General features: G+C 42.2%; 2 protein-coding genes across 2 annotated transcripts in view; one reads left to right on the forward strand and one right to left on the reverse strand.

Annotated features, from left to right (window-relative positions):
* LOC146567009 (uncharacterized) overlaps nt 1-11,992 on the forward strand; it is a 435,082-nt gene that overhangs the window by 46,571 nt on the left and 376,519 nt on the right. The gene's annotated exons all lie outside the window — the stretch shown is intronic.
* The window catches only part of LOC146567012 (uncharacterized), a 15,828-nt gene continuing 4,134 nt past the window's right edge, over nt 299-11,992 (reverse strand). The window contains exons 2-4 of the mRNA XM_085286613.1: nt 10,609-10,714; nt 2,284-2,880; nt 299-1,958 (exon numbers count right to left, since the gene is read on the reverse strand). Of these exons, the coding sequence (XP_085142739.1) occupies nt 1,266-1,958; nt 2,284-2,880; nt 10,609-10,626 (1,308 nt within the window). The 5' untranslated portion in view covers nt 10,627-10,714 and the 3' untranslated portion in view covers nt 299-1,265. The remainder of the gene's footprint in view (nt 1,959-2,283; nt 2,881-10,608; nt 10,715-11,992) is intronic.

The raw sequence follows: 11,992 nt of genomic DNA on the forward strand, positions 1-11,992 counted from the left end.
TCTTTTAACATTTATTGTATTATTTATTTTTGCAAAATAGATGCATTATACTCTGTGCTTTTTCAAAGACAATGACACTTGGGGTTCAAATGAAAGCACTGGGGTGTAACATTATTGGAGACTATGAAGATATTAACAAACTGTAAAGATATGAGTATATGTGTGTTTCGATATCTATATATAAATTTGGATTCACAGAAATGCGTGAAAGCAGTGGAATAAAGGAATAAAAAGATTTCAGATGATTAATTCAGGGGGTCCGTCTAGACATCCATCCATTTTAATATAAGTTAAAATAGAGTCATGAAAGACTCAAATGCAACGTCAAGAATAAAACACAGTGAGACATGGTCAAAGAAAGACACTGTATAAGAAGTCCCACGATATGAGCAAATGTATGTAAGGAGATACTGTAGCAGGAAAGCAGCTTCACATCTTCGCCATGTTCGCGATGACTGGAACGAAAAAAAAGAAAAATAAGAGCTTTAAGCTTTTCTGCAAATACTTTTCATGTGTTTGTGTTTGCACGTATCTTTTATCTTCTTTACTGTCAGACAGTTAAACACCAGCGAGGCTGCAGCTGAAAGAACAAACGAGAAATGTCTTTTAAACATTACTTTAATGAAATGCTCAATCATGATGAATCAGATTCTCCCGCGTCTTAAGAAAGTAAAAAATAAACTAAAAGTAAACTTACTGAAAGTAAAAAAAAGTGTGAAAACTGACGTATGTGGATAAATCTGGTATATTTACAGGATGAATTCAATACACATTCATATCTGACTCTGCTGCTTTGTCAACAGCAGCTGTGTTGCTTCCAGTCAGTATCACGTGCTGAGCTCTTGTGCCCTCCTCCTCCTTTGCATCTTTTCAACATTTTCATGTACAAAAATGTTGATGCACAAAATCTGCCATAAAAATCCTCACACAACAATATTGTTTTTTGCTTCTTTTTTCATAAATGACTCATCATCATCATAATCATCTTTGTTTAGATGCAAGAAGAATCATATAGAAATGAAAGAGGTATAAATCTTCTGACCGAATCTGCTGGGACTGTGTGAGGTCCTGAGGCTAAGAGTAAGGATTTATCCACAGGAGAGCTGTTTTGCTGGAGAACAATGAACTATTTGACTGAGTTTCAATTATTTACAGACGAGCAAAACCAGGACGGAGAAAAAAGGACAAAACTGACTCAGTAAAACAACAGAAAATAAGATCCCATGTAAATCTGTATTATGTAGAAGTTCAGCCCAGCAACCAGTTCAGTTCAACACAAGTTTAAATGATTCTATCTGAACTCTGTGGAGCCTGATCTCAAGCTTTTTGAGTCTGACACTGAAACCAGAGGATCTTTCTGTCTCTTCAGATTCACTGTGATCCAGTGATGGGAGTGATTTCAGCCCTGAGTGATCACGCTGATGTTTGCACAGAGCAGACAATGAGGTGAATGTTTGGGCACATTGGTAACAGTGAAACAGTTTATTAGTAACGTGGGATCGTTTGTGTTCGGAGTATGAACTGAGATTCCTGAAGCTCTTGTCACACTGGTCACAGCTGTAGTTTCCTTCCATGTGTGTACGTTCATGATAGTTACAACCAGATGAATCTGAGAAGCTTTTGTCACAGTGTCTGCACTTGTATGGTTTCTCTCCTGTGTGGACTCGTTTGTGTCTTTTAAGCTCCCATGCAGTGGTGAAGGATGACCCACACTGATCACAGAAGTGCTTTTTAACCCCACTGTGAATCAGTTCATGTCGTTTTAAGTGATGTGATGTGGTGAAGCTTCTCCCACATTCTTTGCAGTATTTCAGTTCTTCTCCAGTGTGTCTACGTTGATGTGTTTTTAGGGCGTCTCGTCGACTGAAAGTTTTTCCACAAAGGTCACAACGAAAGTCTTTCCCACCACCACAGTGATGACAGGGTTGAGAACTGGATCCATCTGTGTCGCTCTGCTTCTAAACAAAGACACAAAGACAGTGTACGTCAGTCCTTCAACATTTTTATCCTGAACGTCGCCTGAAATAAAGAGCATCTCTGCAGACGTCCAATTACATTTGACTGTTTCAGTTAACACACTCAGTTTACTGGGCTGCAATAACTACAATACTACCACCATAATACTACAGTAATACTAAAATCATAACTGACATGAAAATCTGAATAATCACTCAGAGCTACTTTTCCATGCAGTAGAATTGCTAACATGCTAACACAGTTTAATGAGCAGAGTTGTTCCAAACAGTCAGGCTAAAATGACAAGATAACAATATAAATACATACCTCACAGTAACTGCACTTGTAGAGTCTCTTTCTGGTGTGGATCTGTTGGTGTCCTCTCAGGTAATGTGGAGATTTAAAAGTCTTCTCACACAAGTCACATTTATAAGGTCTCTCCTCAGTGTGGATAAACATGTGTTGTTGTAACTGTGCGTCTGTAGCAAAGTATTTGCCACACTGTTCACAGCAGTACACATCATGTCTGGTGTGAATGCGTAGGTGTCTATTTCGGCTCCCTCTCTGGCTGAAAGTTTTCCCACAGATGTCACAGCTGTATGCCTTAATTCCAGAGTGGGTAACTAGATGCCTCTGTAAGCTCCTACTGCAATTAAAAGCTCTGCCACACTGATCACAGCTGTACGCTTTAACTCCACTGTGGATGAGTTGGTGGTGTTTTAGGGAACTCTTCAAGGAAAAAGACTTTCCACACAAGTCACAGCTGAACGCTTTAACTCCAGTGTGGATGACCTGATGCTGTTTTAGTGAAGCCCTCACAGTAAAATCCTTCCCACACTCGTCACAGCTGTATGTTTTCTCTCTCTTTCTTCTGTGAGGTTTGTCGGCCTCCTGAGAGCGCTGACTTCTGGCTCCATGTTGGTCCTGCAGTGACAGAGATACAAACAGAGGCAGTGAGTGAAATGCAGTCATGGAACAAACTCAACCTTCAAACTCTCTCCATTAACACTAGTTTTAAGCCTAGGGCTGCTCGATTATGGCAAAAATGATAATCACGATTATTTTCACTGAAATTGAGATCTCGATTATTTGACGATATTTATTTAACCCTTTAAGACCTACTATAGAACCAAGTCCGCCAGAGCTTATATTATTTTTTTACATGTTGTAGTGCCAATTGTGGGAGAATTTCAAGTTGCTATACAACTGTTATAGCCCATATTTTAATAATATGTATGAATTAAGTCCATAGTAACTACATTAATTGCAAAACAGTGCAATAAACTACAAAAAAAATTGAAAATCGTTTTTGTTTTTTTTACATATATTTCTACTTGGAGAAATTTAAGAGGTTTATCCCTCAAAACTTTAAATACAAAAAAGTTGCAAAAAATAGTTTACAACAACAAGAAATTTATTTTGAGTGTCTTCATAGTTTTATTTTGGAGATACAGCAATTTTTATATACTGCAGGAAAAACGAAAAAACAATCCTATGATGCAAATTTGCAAAGAAAACAGCAGGTGCATCAAAACAAACTATTGTCTTGTGTAGTCTGGAAGATGAGTGGATGGTGGGGTGGGTGCAGTTTTCTCTGTGGTGGGGTTGGGTGGACTGTCCCGGGCTCTGTGGGGCCGGGCGGCGCTGCTGCACTGGGCCCCGGTCTGGATGGGCCTGGGCCCCCTTTCCCTGGCGGGTCGCGGAGTATGGGGGTGCCTACTGGGGTCACCGGGGGAGCTGGCCCCAGGGGGGGGGTCACTTGCCCCTCCCTTCCTTCCCTCCCCATCTCCCCCTCTTCCCGCTCCACCACAGCCACCCACACATGCAGGGCCTTAGAGTAGGGGTATGTCACCAGGGTGCAGAGGAGGCTACCCCCCCCTCTGTCCCCTTCTGGCTGCCTCTGCCTCAATTTTATCCACAACTTAGACATTCACATTACTCACACTCTCATTACACATACATATAGGATCTTGGGGGTGGGAACGATACACGGAATCCAAATTACCATCAGGGTGTACACCCCACCCCTGGCGTCGTTGCCCACCTCTCAATTTTAAATACACGTAGACATTGAGGGCTAGCAGGAGGGACTATGTGCTTACCTGCTGCTCTCTGGCAGGTAGCTCCATGCCCTCCTGGGTTTTAAATGCACCTTAGAACACACATGCATCAACACTACAATGAGCGGGTGGAGGGAGGTTTGGAGTCTTCTCTCACCCCCATTCTCTGCGACCTGCTGGAGCGGGGGGGGGGGGCTAGGAGGAGGAGTTGGCCGTCCGACTGCGGTCTGGAGTGTGGGGCCTCCCTGCTGCTGCGGAGTCGGGCGGTCTGCCTCTCCCCACCGCAGGCAAAAGGGTAACACCACCTGGGTCTGGGTGCAGTTCCCCCCTCCAGGGGCAAGGGTACCTAGACCCGGTTCGTAGAGTACGCTTGGGGAGTGTGATCGTGTGTACAACGTCTCTTTATGTCTGTCTCCACGTTGGTTGAGTGTGGAGTAAGTGCATATGAGAGCATGAGGGTGGGAATGGATGTTTGTATCTGTGTGTGCCTGTATGTCTGTGTCTATATGTCAGGTTGGGTATCAGACGCCACCTCTCTGGGGACATCTCAGGCCCTCCAAGGTTTGGAGGCCTATCTCCACCCACCACCACTTCCGTTGCCAGTGGCGGACTCCCTCAGACATCGGTGTGTTGGTGGTTCTTTGTGTCTGGGGATGGGCTTCCAGGTACACACCGGCTCACTCCTTGGCGGCCGCTTATCGGGCCTGGATCGTGGGGCTCGGTCACTCAGGCGCGGCTGGCTGCCGGCGGAGCTCACGGGCGCGTCACTGCAACTCCCCCTGGCTTCTGCTCCGCGGCTGCTGAGTGAGCCCTCATCTGGGACTCTCCTCAGCTCTTTCTGGGACAGTGGCGCGGCTGCCCCTCTGTTGGTCTTCCTTGGTCTCTTGTGTTCTGGGGGCCTCTGGATGTCTGGAGTTTTGATCTCCTCCATACCTGCTTCATGCCCTGGAGGACGGGGCTGTGGCCCCCCCACACCCTCTAGCAGATCATTACATGACGGAACCTTTAAAAAAACCAAAAAAACTAGCGCGTCCATGCTCACAGGTGTACACACGGGTGATCACACCCACAAACTACACCCTTTTTGGCTCCTACCTCAAAGCACACTGTGTTCTGTTGATCTTATGTGCTGCACAATAATGTTTAACATTTAGTATTTACTGTCATATTCCCATATATCATTGTGATGTTGTTTATTCTATTACTCTTGTTCTCTTCTGCTTGTTTTCTTTTTTCTTTCTCAACAGGTGATCCAGGTGATTGATATATGCATTTTTTTCTTCTTTTTTCTTTTTTTTTTCTGCCCATTCTGTTGGTTTTTGTCTTTTGCCCTTCTCCCCCGTCGTCCCTCTTCTCAGCTGTTTCTCTTTCCCTCTTTCTTTCTCCCCTTCTTTCCTCCAGTCAAGTCTGTCCCGTATTCAGCAAGTGAAAATAAAATAAACAATAAAAGGCGAATCAAATGGACCATTATGGCAAGGCTGGGATGGTCAATTTGGTAAAGTAAATCCGTTGGGCATCTTTCTCTGCCTTTAGACAATAATTCTGATGGCAAAAGAGCCAAACGGGACAGGCACAAAAAATAAAAAATAAAATAAACTATTTCCAGCAGTGCAATTCGAGTTCTAAGAATCCCAGAAACTATTCAGAAAAGTCAAACATGACTTATAAAAACACCAGTATAGGCTTTTAAGGCCTACAAGTAAAAAACTACATTTTCCGCGAAAATGACGTCACTTCCGGTTTCGGCCAGGAAATGGCGGACATGCGATAGTTCGCGCTGACATCTGTTTCACTGTGGGAAGTGTTACGAACAGCTGATCCGATCGGCAAAGCGTGTTTCTGAAATATTATGTTTTTGTTCCTTCAAGCGCTTTTTATGCAATTTTTGCAAAGCTTTATGCGGGAGGAAACCGTGACCGAGGACAAGCTGATGGCATAAGATGTAAGTACAACTCCTCTGGTTTCATATGCAAAAAATATATATATATTGCGCTAGCTTACACGGTTCAGGTTCTACAGGGATTTAAAAATAGTTACACAAAACAGAGCGTGCTGCTCTGACCGGCTTTAAAGGGTTAACAATAACAATGTATTGAATAATGACTCTTAATCAGCGGTCTCCAACCTTTTTTGCGCCACGGACCGGTTTATGCCCGACAATATTTTCACGGACCGGCCATTAAGGTTACGCGGATAAATACAACAAAATAAAACTAGTACCGGTACCGAAAAACAGAAGATTTATTCATAACACATGTGAAAAGACCCAGGAAAACCGAGTTAACGATCAAAACGATAACAAAATATCGCTGAAAACCGATAAAAACCCTGAAAACCATACATTTCACACATGAGCCTCAACTCTCGCGGCCCGGTACCAAACGACTCACGGACCGGTACCGATCCAAGGCCCGGGGGTTGGGGACCGCTGCTCTTAATTGTTGTGATGAGTGTTCGAAATGCAGAGAGTTGCACTGGATTTGCTACACGGAGCAGCGCGAGAGTAAAGCATGAGGGAGGGGCTAATAATCGGCTCAGTCATTTTTAATGATTGTTGAAAGCCCAGATCGTAATCGTGATTAAAATTCGATTAATTGAGCAGCCCTATTTAAACCTGAAGGTGGAGTGTGGCACCAAACACCTTAAAGGTCTTTTATCCCCACCTACTGGTAGTTCTAACACATTACATTCAACCTGGTGTTAAAAATAATTCATGACTGTTTAAACACTAAAATCATTCCCATCCCTCCTGATTGTACACACACACACACACACACACACACACACACACACACACACACACACACACACACACACACACACACAGAGTTGTTGTTTCTAATGCATATTTCTATGATTTTTATAGATTTCTACATAATTATTCAGTGATAATAAATCCTGTTTGTTTATTTGTTTATTCAAAAGGAACCCCATTAGCTTCCACAACAGATGTTGCTCATCTTCCGTCAAATACAATCACATAAAATATTATACAATAAAGTGGATTCAAGATATCCACATAATTTGCCTCTTACATCCACAGTGACGTTTCACAATTAAAATATAAGCAATCAATAATAAAAAATAATAATAATAATAACAATATCAATAACATTGAGGCACATTACACAAATTTCAAAAACAAATCATCTCTTACAATATTTACAACAACTAAAAGTTCTGTAAATCAGCTTTTAATAATAATAATAATAATAATAATGGATACTTTATTGATCCCCATGGGGAAATTACTTGTTTTTCTCTGCATTTGACCCATTCACTCAGTGAAGCAGTGGGCAGCCCACTAAGCAGGCGCCCGGGGAGCAGTGTGTAGGGACGGTACCTTGCTCAGGGGTACCTCAGGGTAGCCGTTAAGTGGATTCGAACCGCCGACCTTCCGATCATGGGGCGACCACTTTACTGAGCTATCCCTGCCCCCTTTAAATGTTCATTGAAGTTTTGAATAGTTGCTAATTCTCTAATTTTATAAGGCAATTTATTCCACCTGAAAGTTGCTCTAAATATAACAGTTTTACAAAAAGTTACTTTTAACTCGAGGATTTGCTAAATTGTAGTTTGTTGAAAATCGTGTAATATCATTATGTATTTCATCTGGATACTGCAGCTGAGCAGAAATAAATGTGGCGTGTTTAACAGAATTGCTTTCTTTATAACTACAAGTAAGCCATAGAATATTTTAGCCTGTACAGGAAGCCAAGAAAGCTGATAATGCATTTTATCGATATTAGTATTAGAGATGGCACGATGCCACTTTTTAATGTCCAATACTGATTCCGATATCATATGGATATCTGCCGATACCGATATGAATCCGATATAGCGTTTTTTGTAATCAATACAACTGTTTTTAAATAAATATCTTGCTGCATTTTGTAAAAGTTCATACTCAAGTTTTAAAAACAAGACACTAAAGCTATTCCGTTATACCAAATGAGCCCTTTCCTCTACTCCCTCTTCACCCACGACTGCAGACCTGCCGATGGTTCTAACACCATCATTAAGTTTGCAGATGACACCACGGTGATTGGCCTCATCAGTGACAACGATGAGGCCGTCTACAGGGAGGAGGTGGATCGTCTGGCTGAGTGGTACGACACAAACAACCTGCTGCTTAACAGTGAGAAGACCAAGGAGCTCATCGTGGACTACAGGAGGAATGCTGACCCACATCCACCCATCTACATTAAGGGGACGGCTGTGGAGCGTGTGAGCAGCTTCAAGTTTCTTGGAGTCCACATCTCCGAGGATCTCATCTGGACGACCTGAACTGCTCTGCCTCGGACCGGAAGGCGTTGCAGAGGGTCGTGAAAACTGCGCAGCGCATCGCCGGAGCACCACTTCCTGCCATAAAGGACATCTACAGGAAGCGGTGTCTGAAAAGGGCTGGGACAATCATCAAAGACCCCAGTCAACCATCACGTGGACTCTTCACCCTCCTGCCCTCTGGGAGGCGCTACAGGAGCCTCCGGACTAAGACCACCAGGAACCGGAACAGCTTCTTCCCCACAGCTGTCAGACTCCTGAACTCTGCCTCCTGACAGCTGACCCACGTTAAACTCATGGACTGAACCACCACTCACAACCACTAGCACTTTATATAGCCTCTGTAGAAATTATCCACATATCTCACTTATCTTAACTGCACCACTGCATAATTCTGTATAAATAATCATTCTGTAAAATACGATAATTTTTAATTCTACAACTGTTTATAACTTGCATATTTCCCATTTCTGTATAGTTTTTTTTTTTTCATGTTCTGTATAGTTTTTCATATTTATATCCTGTACATAGCTTGTACTCACCACAGCCTGTACATACTTATAGTTATAGCATATTCATAACTTACTTTATACCGTGTACATTATAACATACCATAATAGACCCATTTCTGTAATATACTTACATATCTATATTATTGCTAATATATATTGTAATATATCTATATCATGGCTAAAGCACTTCTGGATGGAAGCAAACTGCATTTCGTTGCCCTGTACCTGTGACATGTGCAATGACAATAAAGTTTAATTCTATTCTATTCAAATATTTTATAGTTCAGCAACACACATCAATCTAATAAACTTAAACCTGCACCATCCTTCCTATTCTAGTATTATAAAGAGTACTTAGGTTGTTTAATATTTCTGCTAACTAATAGAGTTGCCAACTCCCAGCAAAAATCTCCCAGAACCACCCCCGCCCTCCACCTCATGATGCTTAATCAATGTAATCAACTTTGATTTAATGCACGTGTAAATCAAATGCACAGAAATAATCAATTATGTTTCTACAATAATTGAATAGATTCACCATCTTTCTTCAACAGAATTGCAGACTGCACAGATGGTACCTTCCCAAAGGAAGAAGGACTATAGCTTACCAGGGTGTAAATTAGACTTAATAGTTACCATATACAGTAATGGATTTCTATACATTTAATCAGATGACCACTTTGGTTGTAAGATTCAGATAATTATTTATTAAAAGTTAGTCCTTTAAATGAAATAACAAAGAAAAGTATTTTTTGTGCCTCCCTTTTCTTGTTAATGGCCTACCTGTCCCCTGGCAAAGCTTTGCTAGAGCCGCCCCTGCACAGTTACCAGCTGTCAGCTACTTAGAAAACATGAGAGAAGAAGAGGCAGCTGCAGCTTAAGGACACAGACTAACTCCAGAGTCTTTTCCCCCGATTCTAGCTGAAGTACGGGACAAATCGCTTCCTTTTCACCTCAGTATGGAAGAGATTAAGATTAAAAATGCTGCGGTTTGGAAGCATGTAGTGAGGCTCCAAATGCTCCACCAGTTCCCTGACAGGTCTCGCAGACAACAGCTGCTCTATCGAGTGACACATACTTCTCTGACAAGCAAAGTTGGGTTAAGCGAAGTAGCGCGTTTTGTGAGGTGAGGATCAGTCCGTCTTTAATTAGTATAGTATGAACATCTAATCTAGACGCCTTATTCTGGACTAACTGAAGTCTGTTAATATCTGTCTTAGCAGACTTCAGACTTCAGTTAGTCTGAAGTACCGACGAGGCCTCCCTTGCAAGTAAATCGATCGATCGCTGTTGCCTTGTTTTTCTTTCATGGGAATAAGTCCTGGAGACAGCGGGGTCTGAGTTTAGACCCAACAGGTTCAGTGAAGAAAAATGTCTGATTGTAACCTGAGGGTTTTTTTTACATTAAGAAAAAGGCACCAAACATCAAACCAATTTAAGCCTAAACAGTAACACATGAACGTAGAGCAGGGCGATATGACCAAAAATATTAACAGTGCAAATGCAAATTCCTCGGAGCAAATGTCGGCCAATTTCCACTGGAAATGCCTTTTGGTTAAACTGTCAGCAAGGAATTTGCATTTGCACTGTTAAATTTTTATATAACTTTAATGCACATAAAAAACAGCTGTTTGTTTAAATGAAAATACATTGATGGGTTTTTTTTAATAAAGTTGTGGAGTTGTAAAGTATTTTGTCTCGCGTCACTTGTATCGTCAGTCATATTGTTATCGCACATTTTCAAATGTATATCGTGATAAATATTTTCGGTCATATCGCCCTGCTCTGTCTGTCACCTTCTGTGTTGAGCTCATTGTTTTCTCTGTAGTGGCTGAGCTGAGTCCAAGTAGCTGAAAATGTTCCTCTGCTGCTCCGTCAGACTCTTCTCCTCCTGCTGATCAGCTGGGACACAAAGCAGATCTTTGTTAGGCTCCACACTGCACTGAAGAGTCAAAGTGTCTCATATGTTCATCTGACAAGTTAAAAGAACACATTTTTGCTTCCCGAGGTGGGCAACTTATTGGAAACAAACACAAAAGGTTTGAGCACTGATACAAAATTTAGCAGTATAGCAGGAGAGACTGAGGCAGGTTATTAGAATCAAATGCCCAGTGGGCCGACACACACACACACACACACACACACACACACACACACACACGCACACACACACATACATATATATATATTAGGGGTGCAACGATATTCGTATCGATATTGAACCGTTCGATACAGTGCTTTCGGTTCGGTACGCATATGTATCGAACAATACAACATTTGTAATTTATTGTATCAACTTTCCTTCTGACGATGCTGTCTGTGTTGAGCGCTCAGTGAATCTGTGTTCGACTACTCCGCCTAGGCTGCACTGTCGAGCGCAGATCCACTGAGCGCTCAACACAGACAGCATAGTCAGAAGGAAGAGCGCAGGGCAAGCTAGCGAGACAGAAGTTAAGCTCTCCTTGCAACAGGCAAATTGAACGTCATTCAGATCTGGCGTTTGGAATTATTTTGGTTTTCATGTGACGTATGACCCTGAAGGTAAGCGAGTCATGGACTAAAGTAAAACAGTATGTTGAATGTGCCATGCAATGCTCAATTACATTGGTGTGAACTAGTGTGTTAGCGCAGTTAGCTCGTTAACGTGTTGGCCGTCTAGCCCCATGCACGGAGTGATCGGCGGTAGCTCGTTAACGGAGATTTGCCGTGTTGTGGCGTTAAGGTAATTTCAACGAGATTAACCTGAAAGCACTAGCGGGAACACAACGAATATGACTGCACATTTACGCCGACATCATCGTAGTGCAAAGACAAGTGGAAGCAGAAAAAAAACAAGCAAGCATGCTACTAACTTTAGCCGAGTCATTTAGACAGCTGTTAGCACATGATTCTCCTTATGCTGCTGAGAATATAGCCCAGAAGAAGCGGATAGTATAGCTTTTATTTTGGAAAGAGACATTTCTCTAGCTAGCCCGACGTTCTGGAGCTAGCGATTTTTTCAGTCGGGCTACCAAAATCTATCTCTTCCCTGCCCGTCGGGCTATTGTAGGAAAAATATATGTCAATGCTTTTGCATTCTTTCAGAAATGTAGCTGGGTAATTATGTCATTGGCATCAGTGAGCCACTGTCAATATGTGACATATTGAAGTCGCGTTTGAATTTGCGCTTGTTTTTTTGCT

This window comes from Mchenga conophoros, linkage group LG9 (genome assembly GCF_057382185.1).
Source record: "Mchenga conophoros isolate Kocher_MC1m ecotype Shallow Benthic linkage group LG9, M_conophoros_male_GT1.1, whole genome shotgun sequence".
NCBI lineage: Eukaryota > Metazoa > Chordata > Actinopteri > Cichliformes > Cichlidae > Mchenga > Mchenga conophoros.